Raw genomic sequence first — 21282 nt, 5'->3', positions numbered from 1 at the left:
GCTCTTAAAAGAGGAGTTCCTGTCGTGGCTCAGCAGAAACAAATCTGACTAGCATCCCACAGGACTCGAGTTCGATCCCTGACCTTGCTCAGTGGGTTAAGGATCTGGCGTTGCTGTGAGCTGAGGTGTAGGCCACAGACGTGGCTCGGATCCCACGTTGCTGTTGCTGTGGCTGTGTCATAGGCCGGCAGCTGCAACTCTGATTAGACCCCTAGCCTGGGAACCTCCATATGCCACAGGTGTGGCCCTAAAAAGCCAAAAGACAAAAAAAAAAAAAAAAAAAAGAAAGAAAGAAAGAAAGAATCCGACTGCAGTGGCTCAGGTCTCTGAGGAGGTGTGGGTTTGATCCTGGCCTGGCACAGTAGTTAAAGGCTCTGGCATTGCTGCAGCTGGGCATTGCCGTAGCTGTGGCATAGGTCATAGCTGTGGCTCCAATTCAGTCCCTGCCCTGGAAACTTCATATACTATGTGTGTAGCCATTAAAAAAAACCCAAAAAACAAAAAACCCAAGCTGAGATCTGAACTCAGACAGCCCTGACTCCAGACTCAACCCCGACTCTATGCCCCTCCCTTAACAATTAGGTAAGGGTGGCATGAGACAGCCTGGGTCTCTTTTCAACCCTGAAATCTCATGATTCTAATTACACCCTCATCCTCCCCACAGGAGGCAACTCTCCCATTATATGGACAGGCAAGTAGAGGCCCAAAGGGCCACCCAGCAGAATACAACAGGTCAGAGGGAAAGTCAGGATGGTGGGTTTCAGAAAGCAGGAGGGGAGCTCTCAGCTGAGACTCCAGCCTCCACCCCCTGGTGGGCCTGGGGGGGGCGGTGTCCCACCAACAGGTACCCCAGTTCCCAGGCAGCCCTGGCCTGGCGAGTGTCCCAGTGGCCCGGGGAGAGGGAGGGAGAGGTTTCATTCTCCATTTAGGCAGGAAGGAGGGGCATCCATGTGGCTTTCCCACCTGGATGTTGTACTTGAGCTACCAACCAAGCCCAAGGGCCTCTGCCTGCTGTCAGGGAGGACAGGACCTCCCCAGGCGCCAAGGCTCAGCTCTGCAGCCGCCCGGGCCGCCACAGCCCACCCTGCCCGCTCCCCAGCCCCCACAGCTGGCTGCACTGCAACGTTCAGGGCCCTGGAGGCATAGTGCACAGCGACAGGACCGGATACCCTCTACCCCAGAGAGGCCGGACACCCTGGGTGGGTGGGCACCCCCCCACCCGTGACAAAATCCCAGAACCAGGCTCTGCCTCCAGTTCACATGTGAGGCTCTCGGAGCAAAAGGACTGTGTCTTCTTCCCCACCGTCCATGGGTTCCCTGGGGGCAGCAGGGCCCCCTCCCTCTCACACTGTAAGTTCATGGCACGCGAGGACCGTGCCTCTTCCCTCAGACTGGTGGGCAGGATCTCTGCCCCCGCTCCATAGAGACCTTCACGGAAGAGGAATCTGCCTCCCTCCCAGATGCGGGCACCTTGAAGGAGCTTCGCCTCCTCCCTCAGACTGGTGAGTCTAAGAACAGGAGCTGTGCCTCCTCCAAAGGCTGCATCCTTTTCCCCTGACCTCCCTCCAGGGCCAGGCTGGTTTTCTGCTGGAGTATGTCCATGAACCCAGAGTCCCCGGGGCTCCTGACCTTGGCTTTGGGGCACCGCCTGGGTGTAGGTGGTGGTCTTTTTGAGCGTGTACTGGCGCCCGCAGGCCTCGTCCTCCTCCATGAGGCCTTTGCTGCTGACCGAGGGCACGCAGGTGTTGGCCCCCGAGTGGATGCCCGAGTCATAGGTGTATGTCTGCTGCCACTCGGTCACCTTGATGGGCTGTTCGATCAGGTTCATCACCTCCATGGTGGCTGCTGGGGACACAAAGGGCAGGTCATTAGCTGGCCTCAGCGGGAGCATCCCATCACCTGGCCAGGTCCCCATCTTCAGCCCTGTCCCCAGCACCCTTTATCCCCACCAGAGCCCTCAGGGCTGTGGAGGAGGGGGTGGGAGGCGGAAGTGCCCAGGGCAGGACTACCCAGGATGGGCTACCTGTGCGTGGGTCCTGGGTTTGTATCTCTGACCTCCTGCCCAGGAGGGAGGCGCAGTAAAGAGCCAGAGGCCCCAACCCAGCCCCCTGAGCTCCCTTACCTCGCCACCCCTGCTCAACATCCCCATGGCAGGAGAGGGCACTCGGGGCCTCCAGTGGCTTCTGGGGTCCTGCAGACCGCCCCATCAAGCCACCAGGGCCTCCAGGGCAAGGCTGCGGAGGTGAGGCAGCTACACCCCAAGCGCTGGGCAAGAAACCAGGTGGGGCAGGGAAGCAGTCAGACAGGTTTCTCCGGGGAGCCCCAAGCTGCAGGTGGGGCAGGATCAGAGGCTCAGGCCCTAAGACTCCCATCTTGCCAGTGTCCCAGCTCCTTTCCTGGAATTCTGAATCCCAGGTCAGCTCTCAGCCACATACTACTGGGCAATTCGCGGCTCCACGGAACCTCAGTCTTCAGCTCTAAGCTCCTCCCTCACAGGCTATTCTAAGGACCAAATGGGCGAAGGATGCCACACTGTGGCTGGCACACAGCAGGTGCTCAGTGTTGGTGGCCATGGCTGGGCATCTGTACGGCCTCTCCCCCCAGGGGGGTTTCTCACCTCCTCAGGGTGGTCACCGCTATTCAGAGACTTGGGGGAGCACTTGAGGCTCACGAATAGCTAGGACCCTGGACTCGGTACCAGCGAGGTGGAGCCCCGCTTGATCCACCCGGCCCACCTGTCTCGGGAGCTGACTTTCAGGGTCCAGCAGCTGAGAAGAGGCCATGGAAGCCGGGCCCCAGGGAGGGCCTCCCTGTGCCGACTTTTCACAAATGCCGTCACCCTCACAATTGGCTTTCAAAGCACATGCCCTGTTACCCACATTTACAGCTGGGGAGACTGAGGCTCCACCCAGGGAGAGGGTACAGCAGAGAAATGGCAGAGCTGGGACCAGGCACAGTGTGAGTGACACCTGACTCTGTGGCTTGGGCACACCCAAGTGTGGCCTTGAGGGCAAGCAGCAGACCCCAGGCTGGTCTGCCTGGGAGGCTGGGCGGCAGCACACCGCATCTCTAACCCACTGTCCTATCATGTTAGGAGATCCAGGGGGGGACGAGGCTGGAACAGCTGCTGAGCCTGGTCCCACCCCAGGAACAAAGATCACCAGGGCCATGCCTTCCAGGACAGCCCCAGGGCCACCTTTCAGAAGGACAATCCTTCAGCTCTCTCTGCCTTTTTTTTTGGTCTTTTTTCTTTTTAGGGCCACACCCACAACCTATGGAGGTTCTCAGGCTAGGGGTCAAATCAGAGCTACGGCTGCCGGCCTACACCAGAGCCACCGCAATTCAGGATCCAAACTGCATCTGCAATCTACACCACAGCTCACAGCAATGCCGGATCCTTAACCCACTGAGGGAGGCCTGGATACTAGTTGGGTTCGTTAACCACTGAGCCACGAGGGGAACTCCAGATCTCCCTGCCTTTTATGGTGACGCTGACCCTCCCCCGCCGGTGAGGAGGCCCAGAACAGGAGGCAGCAGCCAGACCAGCTCCCAAACCAGCTCCCAGGAGTCAAGGGCTCTTCCTCGCCTCCATCACCCCGAGTGACTCAGAGTTTCGGGCTGATACAGAGAAGCAGGCTTGGCGCTGCCAGATGTGCCCAGCTGCTTTGCAGGCACCAGTCAAGTGCGGCTATTTCAGGGGGACCACCCCCCCACACACACCTGGCTCCTGCCCTAAACACACACTGCCCAGCGCCCCTGGCTTAGGGTTAGGGTTAGGGTTAGGACTAGGGAAAGGCCGAGAACACAAGAGAGCTCAGGAGGAGAAAGCCCATCGCACAACAGACCCCATGGAGGAGAAAATTCAGGCAGGAGGCCTTGAAGATGAAACCAGAAGGAAGACGAAACCTCGTCTGTAGAGACGGCTGCATTAACCCTGTAAATGCCACTTGGCTAGGCAGAGGGCCGAGCCAACATGTGATTGCTGAGCCTGGGTCAGGTCCGCTCAGGACAAGCTGGACCTCTCCACCCCAGCAGTAAAAACACCCCGTCTGAGCCAGAAAAAGCCGCTCCCCAGTAGACACTGCTGCCCAGGCCTGGCGCTTCTCAGCCAAGCAAGCCTTGCCCAGAAACTCAGGGACCCTCGCCGGCGCCATGTCCAAAGGGACCACGGAGGTCAAAGCTGGCCGTGGGAGGGGCGTGTCCTCAGCAAGCCCCTGACCACCACCGCCAGCCCGGGCCTGGAGCCAAGAGAAGCTGAGGGCTGGACAGCTGCCCAGGGCGAAACAGAGGCCTCATGCAGCTCAAAGGATCCATGGCGGGGTGGCGGTGGGGGACGGGGAGCTGGAGGACAGTGTCCTTAATTATGAAATGAACCTCATGCTCCCTTGAAGCAACCCTGGCCCCCTCATTGTTCGGCTGTTTGTTTGTTTGTTTTCTTTTTAAGGCCTCACCTTAGGCATATGGAAACTGGCTAGGGGTCACATGGCAGCTGCAGTTGCCGGCCTACACCACAGCCACAGCCACAGCCACAGCCATGCCAGATCCAAGCCGCATCTGCAACCTACACCACAGCTCACAGCAACGCTGGATCCTTAACCCACTGAGCAAGGCCCAGGATGGAACCCTCATCCTCACAGAGACTGTGTCAGGTTCTTAACCTGTGGAGCCACAACGGGAACTCCAGCCTCGTTGGCTTTTATTATTCCCAGTTTCCTAGATGAGGAAACAGGCTCCGCTCTGAGAAACAGCGACGCTCTTCTCAAATTCAGGTCTGCCTCACTTCACTGCCAACCTGCCTCCAGCCACCAAGCAGGACTGCCCCCCCTGGGTCCTACCAGGGGGTCCAGGGAAGGAGGGATCCCCAAGGTCAAGGAGACCCTGCTGCAGGGGACCGGAGGGAGCATAGGTGGAGCAGAGCACCAGCTGCCCAGAAATCCGGAGTCCCAGGTTCCAGTCCCAGCTCCACCACAAACTTGCTGTGTGTTCTTGGCGAACACCCTTCCCTCTCTGTGCTTCATCCACACTAAGGGTGGCTCAGGTGATCTCAGAGGAACTTAGGTATCTAAGATTCTAGGAATGAGGAGTTAGAACCCCCATGAGAGACCAGAGAAGGCAAGAGACCAGAGAGTGGGCAAGGTCAGAAGTAGAAAAAGTTCAGAGACGACATACGCCAGACCCTTCATGAAGAAAGGATGCTGGAGGAGTTCCCATTACGGCTCAGCGGTAGCGAACCCAACCGGTATCCATAAGAAACGGGGGTTCGATCCCTGGCCTCACTCAGTGGGTTAAGGGTCCAGCATTGCTGTGAGCTGTGGTATAGGTCACAGAAGTGACTTGGAACCCGAGTTGCTGTGGCTGTGGCATAGGCTGGCAGCTGCAGCTCCATTTTGACCCCTAGCCTGGGAACCTTCATAGGCCACGGGTGTGGCCCTAAAAAGACAAAAAAAAAGAGGATGCTGGGAAGAGCTACTCCCGACCCAGGGTAGATAGAAGTCAAAGCTCAGGCAGGACTGTCAGGCTGCCCCACCTCTCTCCCCACCCACTCCCCAGGAGAACTAAAGGAATTCTCCCTCAAGAAACAAAAGTGCTGTTTTTGCAGTTCCCAGGGTGGAGGAGGCCGCACCCAGTTTGGGCTCGTCCCTCTCCACCCTGGACCTGTAGTCAGACCCGCCACAGTGTCGCTGGACAGGGCCAGGGTGGAAGGAGGCGAGACAGACGTGGGCCCTGGCCAGGCACCCGGCAGGAGGTGGGCAGGAGGCAGGAGGTGGGCAGGAGACGGGCAAGAGACGGGCGGAGCCAGACACGGGGCGGTGCTCTGAGTTGAATGGGGGCGCTTTGTTTAGCAGCACGCTCTATTGTTGGCAACACAGGAGGAAGAAGACAGCTCAGAGATCACAGGGTGGGGTGGGGGACCTCGCAAGGGACAGGAAGAGAGAAGACAGGGGGGCCCTGGAGAGAGAGTGCAAATGACCCTTCCCCCACCGGTCTACACGGGCTGGGAATCTGCAAGAAAGCAAGGAGGCTGCTTTCAGGTGAACCCTGCCCTTCACTTCTACTTCCTCCTCAGCCTGGGCCACCTGCGGAGGCTGGTGTTAGGCAGCCTAAATCCAAGCCTGTCCTGGCAGAGCCCTGCCCTGACATTAAGAAGAACCCTTGGGAGTTGCCATCATGGTTCAGCAGTAACAAAACCGACTAGTGTCCCGGAGGATGCGGGTTCGATCCCTGGCCTCGCTCAGTGGATTAGGGTTAGGATCCGGCGTTGCCATGAGCTGTGGTGTAGGTCACAGACGCAGCTCAGATCCGGCATGGCTGTGGCTGTGGTGTAGGCCGGCAGCTTCAGAACATCCATATGCCGTGGGTGCAGCCCTAAAAAGAAAAACAAAAAACAAAAAACTCCCGGGAGTTCCCACTGTGGCTCAGTGGGTTGAGAACCCAACTATAATCCATGAGGCTTTGAGTTTGCTCCCTGGTCTCGCTCAGTGGGTTAAGGATCCAGCGTTGCTGCAAGCTGCAGCATGGGTCACAGATGCAGCTTGGATCTGACATTGCTACGAGCTGTGGTGTAGGCCGGCAGCTGCAGCTCTGATTCAACCCGTAAGCCTGGGAACTTCCAAATGCCTGGGAACTTCCATATGCCACAGGTGTGGCCCTAAAAAGAAGAAAAATAACTCCTACCAGAGCTACATCAGGCTCCTGCCCCCCTCCCAGCCCCCACCAGCAGTGACACGATGCCGAGTGTCCATAAGACACCTGGAAACCAGGACAGGAATTGGCCGCCCAAGAGGCATGCTGGGACCAGGCTTAGAACCACTGCATTAGAGGACCAGAAGAGCAGGCAGGCCCTCCAGAAGCTCCTTAGGCCAGAGGCCAGCACCCTGTGTGGACTTGGATCACATCATGGGGTCAAACAATGGCAGAGGAAGGGCGCTGTGGGCAAGGCGTGTGGAGAGCGTGGGACTCGGGGGAGGAGTACACCCAGCGCCACCCTTCTCTGGCCGTGTTCAAGTGGGCAAGTCACAAAGGCACGCAGCCCGTGACTTTGCCAAAGGCTCTCATTCCTCGTCTGTCCAGTGGAGACACTCCTTTCTTCAGACCACTGTGTGCTGTGTGGCTCATACACGCTGTGACCAAGTAAGGCCTCCGTTTCTAGGAAAGGCCCCGGCGAGCAGTCTCCCATGAGGGAAGCAGAGATGTGGCAGGGGGACGCCCGCAGAGATGGGCCTGGCAAGGTCGCCGGCAGTCAGCCTCCTCTTTTGGGACCCAGTATCCAGGTTAAGACCCAGGCTTCCTTTCCCTGACCCCCTCAGATGAGAGCTGGGAGGGGAGCTGTGTCCAGGCTCTAGGCCAGAGTCCCTGGGGTGGGGCGGGCATGTGGCAGGGAGGATGAGTTATATCCCAGGTCCTGGGAGGGGAGGCCAGGTGGAGACACAGCACCGCCCCTCTCCTGGGTCACATGCTCTGCAACCGGGGGTGAGCCGGCCAGTCAGGCCTGGACATTCCCCACATAGCAGCCCCAGGGGAGAGGCTGGGCTCTGTAGGGTCACCAGCCCTTCCCCATTCTGTCTCTGGCTCCAGCAGAGACTTGGCCAACGGTCCCAAGCACAGACGGAAACAGACTCTAGAAAATAGAGACAGACAGGACTGCTTCCCTTGAGAGCCCTGCCTCCCTCGTCAGGCTGGGGCTTCCTAACTAGGCCTCTCCCCTCAGACTGATGGTTCCAGGAGAAGTCCCCCTGCAGACTAGAGGTGCCTTGGCAGATACTCTGATCTCCCCCATCTGACTGGTCACTCCAAGGGGGCAGAGACCAAAGTGGGAGCCAGGCACTGCCAGGGCCCCGGGGGGGCAGGAGAAGGCACAGAAGCCCATCCTGAGCTTCCGGCGGAAAGCCCTTACTTCCGGTCTGGAGGACAGCCCGAGCCGTGGCCCAGGACTGGCTGAGGGTGGAGGAGGCTCAGGTCAGGCCAACCCAGCTGCTGTTTATTTTCTTCCTTCTGGGCTCCTTCCCAAGGCAAACAAACCAGGGTGGGAAAACGAAGGGGACTTGGAGGAGAGGAAAATGCCCGGCCAGGTGGCTGGACTCTGGGAACCTCCGGGCTCCCCTAGAGAGGGCTCCAGCCGGAGCTCCATTCCCTGCTGGGGAGCCTGGGTGGGCAAAAATCCCAAACCAGTAGATGACTTCAAACCAGGACTCCTGGAAGCGGAAAAACACTTTACGAGCCTCAGGAAACAACAGCAAAGGACTCACTTGTGTTGGTGACGTGTCTCAGTTCATGAGTGTCCACTGTCCCCCCCAACCACCCCCAGGGGAACTTGGGGAGCCTGATCCCAACTGGTGCCTATTCCTCAGGGTGATATTCCCTGGGGTCTCATTCTGCAGGGATCGCTGCCTGACCCTCTCCTGGAAGCGCGAAGAAGACCCAACGGGTACTTCCCGGTTCAGCATTTGCTGGAGAAAGCTGGGATTTGGACAAAGCTTGGGTTAAAATTTGTGACTGTCTCCAAAGCATGAGCTCATCTAAGATTGAGGCTGAGAAACCAGAGAAGAAAAGAGAAGGGGAAGAAATAGTAGTTGGTAGGTGTCCCCACGGAGGGCGAGTATGGGTGGGTTTTTTCCTTCTTCTCAAACTTTCCTAAACTTTCCAACTGTTTTATAAAATGATCCGATATTACTTTTTCACAACCTCTACCTCAACCCCAAATGAGCAGTGTATTGACTGCCCAGCCCGATCCTAATTCTCCCTGGTTCCTGCCACTCGCCAGAGATGAGAATCAAGAGACAAAAGTCTGCTGTCCCCACAGCGGGGAAGGAAAGCCAACCTGTTAAGCCACACTCCACAGGTCACAGAAAGCTGAGCTTCCTCAACAGAGGCTGAGGTGCCAGGGGGCTGAGCGAAGGGGAAGTGGTCAGAGTTTTCTATTCAGCTGGACAAGGAAGTTGCTGGAAATTGGGGCAGTTTGTGCCCCCACCCCACACCTCCACAAGGTTCAACTATGTCCCAGAAGGGAGGCCTCCTGGTGTCACGTGCAGGGACACAGACCCAGAGGACCTGTCCCAGCCACACTGCTCTTTCCCTTTACAGGGGTCCCTGGGCCAGTGGCTCATGGCTACCTGTCCCTCGCACCACCAAGTCTCTCCTCCCCAAAGACACGCATTTCCCCAGGGACCCCCCCACTGACTTGGCCAAAAGGGTAGTGGAAGTTCCTATCGTGAGAGTTCCTATCGTGGCGCAGCGGAAACGAATCTGACTCGGAACCATGAGGTTGCAGGTTTAATCCCTGGCCTTGCTCAGTGGGTTAAGGAGCCAACGTTGCCATGAGCTGTGGTGTAGGTGGCAGATGCAACTCGGATCCCGCCTTGCCGTGGCTGTGGTGTAGGCCAGCAGCTGTAGCTCCAATTCAACCCCTAGCCTGGGAACCCACATATTCCGTGAGTGAAGCCCTAAAAAAAAAAAAAAAAAAAAAAAAAAAAAAGTGATTCTTGCCTGCCCTCTCTCCCTGGGGCATGCGGGCCCACCCCAGCTCAGACGGATGAGGGCCCCCCCCCCCCCCCGCTTCAGAGCAGAGTCAATGCTCAGGCTCCACCAGCATCTCCCTCCCTCTTATTCGTCGACTCAGGGTCTCATTTCTAACAGAAAGGAAGTTTTTCCTCCTGTCCAGCATCCATTCCTTCCATAAGTGTCCCCATCACTCTTGTGTCCTCGGGGGGTGTTGGAAGACAGCAAGCCCATCGCCCTCTTTATGGCAATCAGCCAGGACAGAGTTCATTCTCTTCTCTGTCACTTCAAGTCCCCGCAGGCTTCCCCTCTCCAGGACCAATAATCCCCAGGGATCCCCTCCTGAGCTCAAGGCATCCGGAAGCCCAGTGCCGATCGGCTCGGTACCCAGGCGGTACCGACACACATAGAGGCCCCATTTCCCAGGTGCCTTCTGCTATCAGGTACCCAGTAAGCAGACCAGGTGCCAGAGCCAGGCAGGTCTGAGGACAGTGGCACCAGCCCTCCCTTGAGGACCAAGGCTCTGCTGACCCCACCCTCCTCCCCAGAAAGGCTCTCAGCTGCAGAAAACCTACTCTCAGCCCCCAGGGCTCCCAGCTCCCTAGCCAGCTCCCCGCCCAAGAGCAGCCTGGCAGTGCTGACTGGGAGTCCAGCAGGACACTGGCCCGGTCCTGAATCTGACTTTCATTTCTCTCCACTCCCCAGGGAACGCCTCCCCTCCCCCTTATCTTGGCACAGCGCCAGCCCCCAGCAAAGCAGACAACTCCCACTTCCTATACAGGGACGAACCCAGAACAGTCTCATGGTTCTGCCCAGCTGAAACCAGGAGGCAGCCGCAGCTTTGACCCCTGCCCTCTTCTCCCAGCCACAACCCCCTCCATGCATCCGCCAGAGCGCTCCCGCCTTGGGGAGGTAGCCCCCTCCACTAGGAACCCCAAACCAAGCCATGTGTGGGGGGAGGGGAGGTTTCAGAGGGCTGGAGCCTGGGAGGTGAGTCACCCCCACCTGACAGCCCTGCCCCCACCTTCACCACCCACACATACCATCCTGGGCCCTTTCAAACTCTCTTCTCCCCAGACTCCCAAAGCAAGAAGGGGTGGCAGAAAAATTCTTCCCAGGGCCAGAGCAGGGTGACATGGCAAGCTCTGGGCTTGGAGCCAAGGGACCCAAATGCCAGCCTTGGCCCTGTTTGGGTCTCGCTGTGCAACCTTGGGCAAGTTACTCAGCTTTCCTGAGTTTCAATTTCCTCACCTGTGGAATGGGGATAATGATATGTGCCTTGAGGGATGGTCCTAGGGATTAAGTGAGAACAGTTCATGAAAGTGGTCCCTGGGTTCTGAAGTTTCCATTTATCAAAGACTTACGGGTAGGTGGTACTATTATTCCCATTTCGCCTGGGAGGTCACTGAGGATCAGAGAGGCGAAGTGACTGGATGGAGGCCACATCAGCAAAGAGTGACAGAGGTGGGAATCAAACCCAGTTCATTCCAATCGTGAACTAGAACAGTCCAAATCATGCTCAGCCCTGCCCCACTGAGACATCTCTCCAAATAACATCCCTTCTGCAGAGGCATCGACTGCCCAACTCATTCTAAGGTGGCTCTTTTCCCCAAGCCCTCTCAGGCTGGGGAGACCCCCCTCACCTGTACCCGCCCCATGGGTACCTCCATCCCATGTGTGGCACTCAAAGCCTCAGCCCTGGCAGCTCAGAGGTGCCAGTGGGAATGGGGTATAACTGGGTTGGGGGGGGTTGGATAGAGGGATGCAGAAGGCTCGTGTCACCCAAGCTGGGGCTTGATCCAGCAAAAAAATGACCATTTGGATCCATCCTCCCTTTTGCCCGCCTCTCCCTTTAGTCCAGTAAGTAACCAGTTTGCACCTCCCAGCAATCATTCCTCAGTATTATCTTTTCATCGCAGCCACAAACCAGATTAGCTAAACTAATCATTTAACCAGTGTAATTACAATGCCTTCCCCTCCTCCACTTTGGCACAGAGAAGGAGGAAAACAGGTTATTTTGCCCAAACTCCTTGCCCTCGTGACACCCACTGGAGCGGTACAGGGATGAGGGGTTCCCTCCTCAAGCTCCCCGACCCAGGGCAGAGCCTGATCCCAGGCCAGGGCACTCTACTGGGGGTGCGTCCTGACCTCTGCCCCCACATAGAGTTGTCGGAAGTCAGCTCTTTCCAAGTGAGTCAGGGCAAGCAACCCTGATTCCCTGACCCAACCTCCCCTCCATCCCCGGAATGAGGGAGAACCTGGCTCTCACACTCTCCCCCTCTGTTCCCCGGGGAGGCCAGGGCAGGGGCTCACAGGAAACTGGGGGTGGGAGCCAAGCGCTGAGGCAGTTCTGCCTGAAACCTTCCCCCCAGAAGCCTTCTTTCAGTCCCACTTTCCCCATGGAACTCTCTCAGGAAAGAAGGTGGGTGGCAAGAGGACTGCAAAGGCTCTGGAAGGAAGGAATGCACCTTGAAAATCCAGCAATCAAATGGAAACCCAGCCCCACTGCTCCACGCTCCCCGGCCTCAATTACCAGCCAGCTACAGAACGTGGGGGATGGGACGGGGGGGGGGAACCAGAACAATCGCCCCCCGCCCCAGTCATGTTGGGCCGGCCCTGCCCCACCCCCATTCCTGGGGAGGGGGGCAGGGTCGGGAGAGAGCCTCCGGGGCAGGCCTCTGGCGAGGGGGTGTGGTGGTCCCCGGAGGCAGGAAGAGAAGGAAGAAGCTGCTTCCCCTTTGGCCCACCCCCCACCCCGGCCCCCACCTCAGGCCCCAGGGGCCTAGCAAACAGGATGGAGGTGGGGGCAGGGAGGACGGGGTCAGAGCACAGGCACTGGGCCAGGTTCGGCCAGGCCGGCTGGGGGGGGGGAGGCTTTGCTCTGAGAAGGACCCCCGTAAGCCTGGGGGAAGCCCCGGGCCGGGAGGCAGGAGAACCCCCAGAGTGAGATGCCATGAATACTTCCTCCTGGAAAGTTTGTTTGGGGTGATTTTTCCGCCAAGAAGAGGTTACAGAGGAAGGGTAGTCCTGTTCGCTTATCCACACGCTGGAAGCCCAGGCTACTGGCAACTGGGCGGGGGAAATCTCCACTCGTACACGACCCCTCCGCCCAGAACCCCAGTGCGAGCCACGGGTGCCAGACACCGGCTGGGCGCGGAGCGGGGCCCTACACCAGTCCCATTGCCACCCAACCCCGCCTCCGCTGGCGGAGCCGTCGCCTGGCACCCATGGGAGCGGAGCTTTGGGAGGTCTCGCAGGTATGGTCCCGACTGGGCTCCAAGAACTGGAGGGCAGGGCCTCCGGACTCCGTGTGCTCACCTGCTCGGCAGGTGGGGCCCGCGTCGCTGGGAAAATGTGCGCTCAGCCCCCACAGTTGGGCAAGCTGGGCGCAAACAATAGGGCCCCACCCAGGCCTGGGGGAGTAGAGAGGGAGGGAAAGCGAGGATGACGCGTGAGGTGGGGTGAGGGTGGCCCCAAAGAGACCAGCGGCAGCAAGTTTCCCAAACAGTAAATTCCTGACTACAGAGTGAGCCCTGGGACGCAGGCCCAGCAGGCTAAAGTCTCCCCCGCAAGAGTCAGGGCCAGAGTCGGGGACGCGGCGTCAGGCGAGCTCCGGGGACCCCGTGGGAGGCAGGACCCCGGAGGCACCTGCCCTGATCCTCCTCGCCCTTCTCTGACCCTGGCTCTTGGAGCCCCTAAGCGCGCTCCACCAGATTCTCGCGCCCACTAAGTCTCCGCGCCCAGGACCCCAGCGCGCCCCCTGCCGCTGGTGCAGGGTGGCGCTCCCTGGCTCCCGCCCTCACCTGCCCGGACACCGCGGGGATCGGCCTTTCGGCCGTTCGCAGCCCTTCCCTCGCTCCAGCAGTACCTGCTCCGATCGTCCGCACCTGCGTGTGGAGCCTGGCCGGGCTGGGTTGGGGTCGGGCGGGGATGGGAGCCGGCGCGGGCTGCGAACTGAGCTCGGCGCGCTCGGGCGGCGGCTGCTCCGGACTCTGGCCAAGGCAGCAACTCAGTAACCGAACAAAAGGCAAAGGGACCTGACAGCCAAGCCACGCCTCTCGCCCCCTCTTAGCTCCGCCCCTGAGGGAGACACCCACCCGCTGATGCGGACTCACTGGCTGCCTCGCCTGACTGTCCCATCGCGGGGCGGAGCCTTGCGCCCAGTCCCCTTTCACCGCCGCCTCTGTTTATCCGCTGGCCATTGGCCCCAGGGACTGCCACTCGGCCCTGGGGAAGGTCTCCAACTTGAGATTCCATCCTAACTCCACACCTATTGGCAGATTGAAGGTTACTTCCTCCTGATTGGGCAAGGAACTGTCAGTAAGACTAAGGAAAGAACCAATGGAAGAGATGGGGTGTGTCTTGCCCCACCCTCCCTCGGAGCAGGTAAGACTGATTACTGTCCCCTTCCCCCTACCTGTCCAACAGGTGAGTCAGGGGGTGCCATGGGAAAGGACAGACGCCTTCACTGGCTAGCTAGCCAACTCAGCGTCAGGGGATGATGCTTCTTTATGCTTATTCACCCTTGCCACAAAGTGGTAATAACATATTACTAAAACATTTCATAGGCTTTTTTCTGGGTTGGAATTTTTTTCTCCAAAGATGGAGTGCTCATGAAATTTAGAATTAAAAGACCTGGATTGGGGTTCTATTACTTAGAAGCTATATGATCTTAGGCAAGTCGTCTTTCACTCTGTTTCTCCACATCTGTAAAATGGGTACATTAGCTATATCTCTCATGGGAGTGAAGGAAGTTTTGTAAAATCACTTGAACAACTGCTAAGTCTTAGAATTTTAAATTAATGATATGTGTGTGTATGTTTTAATTCTCATGACAGTTCTGAAAAAAATTGTTAGGGCAAAAAAATGATCCTCCTTTCAAAGATGAGGAAACAGCTTCAGAGAGATCACCAAACTAGAAAGTGACAAATCCTAAACTAGAACCCCTTTCTCTTCTAATTCCAAAGCCCATCAAACCACATTCTTCCAGTGGGATAACAGCATAACCATAAAATGCCAAAGCAGCGAGAGGGGCTGGGAAAAAGCAAAAACAAATTCGCTGGTGAGAGACAAAAGAGCAGTGATTTGTGACAAAGAGAAAGTCTCAGTATTTAAATCAACTATACTTCAATAAAATTAAAAAAAAATTTTAAGTTTAAAACATTTTTTAAATTATATAAAAAAAGAAAGCCTTAATGGGTTTGGCAAAGGTCAGTAGATCTAAAGGAAATCAATACTGCCATTAAAAAATGGGGCAGGGTGTTCCCTTGTGGTGCAGTGGAACAGGGATCCAGTGTTGTCAGTGGGCTGCTTGGGTCTCTGCTGTGATGCAGTTTAATCCCTGGCCCAGGGGACCTTCCATATGCAGTGGGAAAAAGGAAAGGAAGGGAGGGAGGAAGAGAGGGAGAGGGAAAGAAAGGAGGAAGGAAGGGAGGGAGGGGGAAGTGGGGAAAGGAAGGAGAAAAAGAAAGGGGAAGAGCCGGGGTTAGTGATCAAAAAGAACTTCCCAATAGGCAAGCTGAGAAGACAGGGGTCTTTCTGTGGTTGATGGAATGAATGCCTGCTGGGGGCTGTACAGGCTGCCAAGGTTTTTACAGACAGTCACTCATCCTCACTTAAGTATTGAGCACCAGCTGTATGTAAGACCTTGGGTTAGACACCCCCCCTCCCCCGTGACATGGAAAATCAAAATGAACCCAACCCTCAAAGGGCTTCCAGAGGGCCGAGTGTAAACAGGTCATCTTAGTCACTCCGTGTGCGCGCTGGTGTCGGGGCGAGGGGGGCGGGGGTTATTCAGGACAGGGTTCCCCATCAACAAAGCGTTGTATCCGCAAAGCTAGCACACAATGGGCTGACTGGAGGGACCTCAGCGGCATCCTTCCACTCTCCCCACTTCTGAGGCTTGTGCTATCCAAGACGCCTTCCTGGAAGGGGTCAGGGAGACATCGACATCCCCAGCCAGTTACCTCCACTTGCCCAGGCCATTGCCCTGTGCTTTGTTTCCCTTACTCCCCATCTTCCAGCTTATCTCAGCATCTTTTTCCCTACCTCCCCACCCAGCGCCTTGCCACCCTGCCACGCCATGCAGCCTGGGAGGAAAGGGGCTCCCCATCCTAGGCTGCTGCCCGAAGCGGGGTTCCACGTCCTTCCTCTCCCACCTCTCATCTTCCCTTGCCCACTTGACACATCCCACACAAACACAACACACACACACACAGCTCTAAGCCTGGCTTAACCCCTTCCTTTCTTCTGACTTCAGCATACAGGCAGGGTTGGGCTGGTTGACTGCAGATGGGTGCAGAAGCCTGGGTGGAGTGCAGGAGCAGAAATAAGGCGTCACAATAAAGCCTACGTGTGTGTGTGTGTGTGTGTGTGTGTGTGTGTGTGTTTTGTGTGTGTGTGTGTGTGTCCCTCCCCAGAATGCTCCTTGCATGTCAGCCTGGAACATGCTACAACAAGCTGGCCTCAAAGCTCAGGGTGGCACTGGGTGGAGACACCACTTCAGCAGCAGGAAAGACTGGCTTAAGACTGGGTCTTGCAGATCAAGGGGTTTTCTGCACACTTATTGAGCACCTATTATTGCCTGCTAGGCACCAAGAATTCATCTTCAGAATACAGAAAAGAATCAGAATTTTTTTTCTTGCTTTTTAGGGCCACACCTGCAGCATATGGAAGTTCCCAGGCTAGGGGTCCAATCGGAGCTACAGCTTCCAGCCCATGCCACAGCCACAGCAACATGGGACCCAATTCGAGCCTCGTCTGCGACCTACACCACAGCTCAGGGCAACGAGGATCCTTAACCCACTGAGCCAGGCCAGGGGTCGAACCTGTGTCCTCATGGATGCTAGTCAGATTTGTTTCCGCTGCTCCATGACGGGAACTCTAGAATCAGAAACTGATGTGTCCTGGAACCAGCTGTCTCTATGGGGGATTTGGTCGGGTGGGAGGGGGCGGGGGAAGGAGGAGGTGTCTATGGCCACAATCTCCTCTGTGGCTGGAACTTGAAGAAAAGGCCACCAGACCATTTTACCCAGTCGCCTGCCTCCAAGCCTTTAGAGACAGGAATTCCTCTGTTTAATAAATCTCCAGAGGAGTTGCCGTCATGGCTCAGTGGTTAATGAATCCGACTAGGAACCATGAGGTTTCGGGTTCGATCCCTGGCCTCGCTCAGTGGGTTAACGATCCGGCGTTGCCGTGAGCTGTGGTGTAGGTCACAGATGCAGCTCGGATCCCGAGTTACTGTGGCTCTGGCATATGCTGGCGGCTACAGCTCCAATTCGACCCCTAGCCTGGGAACATCCATATGCCACGGAAGCAGCCCTAAAAAAGACAAAAAATAAATAAATAAGTAAATCTCCAGAAAAGGAGACTCTCCAGCCTCCTTTATATGAATTCTCTTGTCTCCTTATTCTAACACTGGTAAGTTCCTTCTGGTGGCCAGCCTCAATTCACATCCTTGCAGTTTAAACTCATTTCTCTTGCTCAGATCTCAGTGGAAGCAGAGTCCTTGGGCTGCCAAGAACACATACGGTTGAAGTTCCATGTGGAGCATGGATCAGTGGTGTCTCTGCAGCACCAGGTCTCAAGTTCAATCCCCAGCCCAGCACAGTGGGTTAAAGGATCTGGCGTTGCCACTGCAGGATAGGTCACAACTGTGGCTCAGATTTGATCTCTGGTACAGGAACTCCATGTGCCTTGGGGTGGCCAAAAAAGGAGTTCCCATTGTGCTCAGCAGGTTAAGAACCTGACTAGTATCCATGAGGTTGCAGGTTCGATCTCTGGCCTCATTCAGCGAGTTGGGGATCCAGCATTGCCGTGAGCTGTAGTGTAGTTTGACGATGCGGTTCAGATCCCGTGTTGCTGTGGCTGTGGTGTTGGCCGGCAGCTGTAGCTCCAATTTGACCCCTAGACCAGGAACTTCCAAAGGCTGCAGGTGCAGCCATAAAAAGCAAAAAAAAAAAAAGGAGGAGGAGGAAGGGGAGGAAGGGAGGAAGACGAGGGGAAGAAGAAGAGGAGGAAGGAGGAGAGGGAGAAGAAAAAACAATTTAAGCTTGCAGATTTCTGAGGCCTCAGAGTAAAGTAGGACAGGGCACCAAGTGGCCCCTCCCAAGTCACCCCAGAGACAGGAGTTACTGGCCAAGAGGACCATCTGATGAAGGGAGCTGCTGGGGGATGGGGAGGCACTTCACGGGAGGAAGACGAACGAACGAGGAGGCAGCCAGGCTGCCCTTCTCAGCTCATCTCGCTTCCTCTCATCCTCCACGAGGCCTCTGGGCCATATAAGGAGGTGCGAGAGTTTCTGCTGTCTGTTCACAATCAGGTCTCAGCCCTTTCTTTCTTTTTTTTTTTTTTGTCTTTTGTAGGACCGCACCCATGCACGGCAAAGGGAGGTTCCCAGGCTAGGTGTCTAATCCGAGCTGTAGCCACCGGCCTACACCAGAGCCATAGCAACACAGGATCCAAGCTGCATCTGCGACCCACACCACAGCTCATGGCAACGCCGGATCCTTAACCCACTGAGCAAGGCCAGGGATCGAACCCACAACCTCATGGTTCCTAGTCGGATTCGTTAACCACTGCGCCACGACGAGAACTCCCTTGACTTGTAACTTATTGTTTATTTTATATATTTTTTGCTTTTCAGGGCTGCACCTGCAGCATATGAAAGTTCCCAGGCTAGGGGTCAAATCGGAGCTGCTGCTGCTGGCCTACACCACAGCCACAGCAATGCCAGATCCAAGCTGCATCTGTGACCCATGCTGCAGCCTGCAGCAGTGCCAGATCCCTAACCCCCGGAGCGGGGCCAGGGATTGAATCCCCATCCTCACGGATATTAGTTACCGCTGAGCCACGGTGGGAACTCTGACTTGTAAGTTATTTAGAGCTATGTATGTGGGACACTGGGACACCTTTGGCATTGCTGGTGTGGGGGTGAGGGGACTTGCTCAGGGTGACCCCTTCAGGCCTGGGGGAAAGACACTGGCTACAGAAGAGCTTCCCAAATGCTCAGGGCTGGAGTGGGCCCAAGCGTGGCTGGGAGTGACGAGAGAGGAGGGCGGGACGGTGCAGGGCCCTGGAAGTGAGGGTGGGGGTGCTTCTGCAATTTTTGCTACCCTTTGCCCAGGGGAGGGGCCTCAAGGCCAGAGGCTGCCCACGGCCTGGTCCTGTGGGTGTGTGCCCAGCCAGCCTGGGGAGGGCTCTAAATTACGAAGGTAGCTCCAGCCACACTTCGCTGCAAGGCGTGTGGGCGGGGATGGAATGTCAAAGGGAAAACAGGGAGACAAGAAAACAAGAGATAGGATGGGCCAGAAATAGCGCGGGGCCAGGGTGAGATACCAGGGGTGGGTGGTGGGTGGTGGTGATGGAAGGAGAGGCTGGAAGGAGGGCCAGGACCCCTCCAGAGAAAGTCCATCCCCGAGTCACCCCCCCTTACCTATCCCAACCTCCCCTCCCCAAGGTATGGTTTCAGGACTTTGGGAGTCAGCAGGGTGGGCCCCAGGCATCAGGACTGTATTCTGGAGCTGGGTCTCCCTGGGTCTCTGAGCAACCCCCTCCCCATCCCGAAAGGCAGGGGGAGAGGCCTGGCCACTTGAGTCCCCCGTTTCTGCTCCTGGCCTAGCGACTCCACTCCCAGGCTGACACAGCTGGGGCCCCACCCGCCCTGCCAGCCTGCTCGCCCCTCCCTTCCGGACAAGCCAGGAGAGATGCCTGCCCCGACAGGCGCCCTTCCCACGGAGAGGCCACCCCTCCCCTGCTCACACTTGAACACACACACACACACACACACACACACACACACACACAGAGCAGGAATTTCTCTCCCACTTGTTGAGAGTCCCTGGGCAGAGGAATTCTAATCAGGCCCCACCTCCTGGAATATATGGGGAAACTGAGGCTGGAGCCAGGAGAGGACTCTCGCCAAGGTCACACAAGCAAACTCCTGGCACTTGGCGGGAGGAGGACAGAAGAGAACCAATTTGGGGAGAAGTCAGCGGGAGGTGCGACTTTTGGCAAACCTCATGATTAGAGAGCCAGGCCTGGGGAGGGGCAAGTGTGGGGTGCTGGCCAGCCCACCTGCGGGATCTAAACCTGTAACCTCCCTCAGTTCCCCCAAACCCACGAAGCTGGCGAGGGCCTTACGCAGACCCACCAATCCATTATGCAAAGAGACCCCCCGCCACCTCCTCCCGCCCTCCAGCCTTCCCGGGCTCCCGGGCTCCTGGCCCCAGACGCCACCTCAGTGGGAACTGGGGCCAAGGTTTGGAGGCCCTTGGCCTTGCGCATTAATCCCAGCTTCCCGAGTCCCGTCCTGTGGCCACCAGGGAATTTGAGAGTTGAGAATCCTTGAATATTTCATCAGCACTTCAGCCTCCAGTTGAAGAAGCAGCCAACTTACAGCTCATGGATAATTTATGACCCCAGCAGAGAACCTGGAAGGGAGAGGGGGAAGGGCGGGGGGGGGTGGGCAGGGCGGGGAAGCCTGGACCCTGCTGCCGAGGAGGATATGTGAGAAGCCAGCTCCATCTCCAGGGTGTGTGGGGGGAGAGGAGGAGCTCCAAGGCCAGGGACAGTTCCATTTCTGAGGATACCAAGGTATTACCCCTAAAAAAGTTATGACAATAATCGTGCTAAAGGTTAAAGTTACATGACAAGCATTTTCTGACTTCATTCCTATCCCTGTGTCTAACTGTGTGTATAACCTCATTTGGAGAGAACGAAATCTTTTTTGTGTTTTTTTTTTTCGCTATTTTAGGGCTGCACCCACGGCATTTGGAGGGTCCCAGGCTAGGAGTCGATTTGGAGCTGTAGCCACAGCCATTGTAACATGCAATCCGAGCCGAGACTGCAACCTACATCACAGCAACACTGGATCGCTGACCCATGGAGAGAGGCCAGGGATGGAACCCAAATCCTCATGGATCCTAGTGGGGTTCATTAGCAGCTGAGCCATAAAGGGAATTCTCAAGAACAAAACTTTTGAATGAAACATCCTTCGTGGCTAAGAAGCCTCCCAAGGTCAAAAGTCTCCTGGTCCCCACACCCACCCGGGGCCAGGGAAATGGGCCAGATTCCCCATTTAGATGGGCTGGACCTCACTCCTTCCTCACCTCCTCTTCCAGGAAAACCACCAGGATTTAGCCAAAGAGAAAAGGAAGGAATGCCTAGTGGCCACCACTTACTTTGCTCCAGGAATATAACAGTGCACTCTTCCTGTTAAAGATGAAAAGGTGAGGAGGTCCTATTGTCCAATGCTCAGCAGTAATGAGCCCGACTAGAATCCATAAGGATGTGGGTTCGATCCCTGGCCTCGCTCAGTAGGTTAAGGATCCGGCGTTGCCCTGAGCTGCAGTGTAGATCCCAGATGCCATTCAGGTCCCGAGGAGTGGCTGTGGCTGTGGTGTAGGCTGACAGCTGTGGCTCTGACCTCACCCCCTAGCCTGGGAACTTCCATATGCTGAAAGGCTGAAAAGCTGACCCCAAAATAGAAAAGGTCAAGTTCTCTTGGCCTCTTCTTTACTAAGAGATCTACCGTAGTGAGTACACACGGGGGTAGGGTAAACCAGCAGCCACGGCCTCCTCTTACCTCAGTTTCTCCACCTGAATCATAGGCATGAGAAGTGCTTCTGCCCCAAGGGTTAGGGGTCGGAAAGATGCTATCCAGGTACCCCGGCGCCAGCTGGGACCCGGGCAGGTGGTGATTATGGGGTGATGTGTCCACACTCTGGGCTGGGGCGGGCAGCCCCAACCCTCCTCATACTCCCATTTAATCCCCATGTCATCTTGGAG

At 56.7% G+C, this 21282-nt stretch overlaps 1 protein-coding gene across 1 annotated transcript in view; it reads right to left on the bottom strand.

The window, feature by feature from the left end:
- The window catches only part of JUP (junction plakoglobin), a 28814-nt gene extending 15322 nt beyond the window's left edge, over positions 1-13492 (bottom strand). The window contains 2 exon segments of the mRNA NM_214323.1: positions 1630-1845; positions 13383-13492. Coding sequence (NP_999488.1) covers positions 1630-1837 — 208 coding nt within the window. The 5' untranslated portion in view covers positions 1838-1845; positions 13383-13492.

Source organism: Sus scrofa, chromosome 12, assembly GCF_000003025.6.
Source record: "Sus scrofa isolate TJ Tabasco breed Duroc chromosome 12, Sscrofa11.1, whole genome shotgun sequence".
In the NCBI taxonomy this organism is placed as follows: Eukaryota; Metazoa; Chordata; class Mammalia; order Artiodactyla; family Suidae; genus Sus; species Sus scrofa.
Note: the sequence above shows the minus strand (reverse complement) of the source record. Positions and strands in the feature narration are given on the sequence as shown.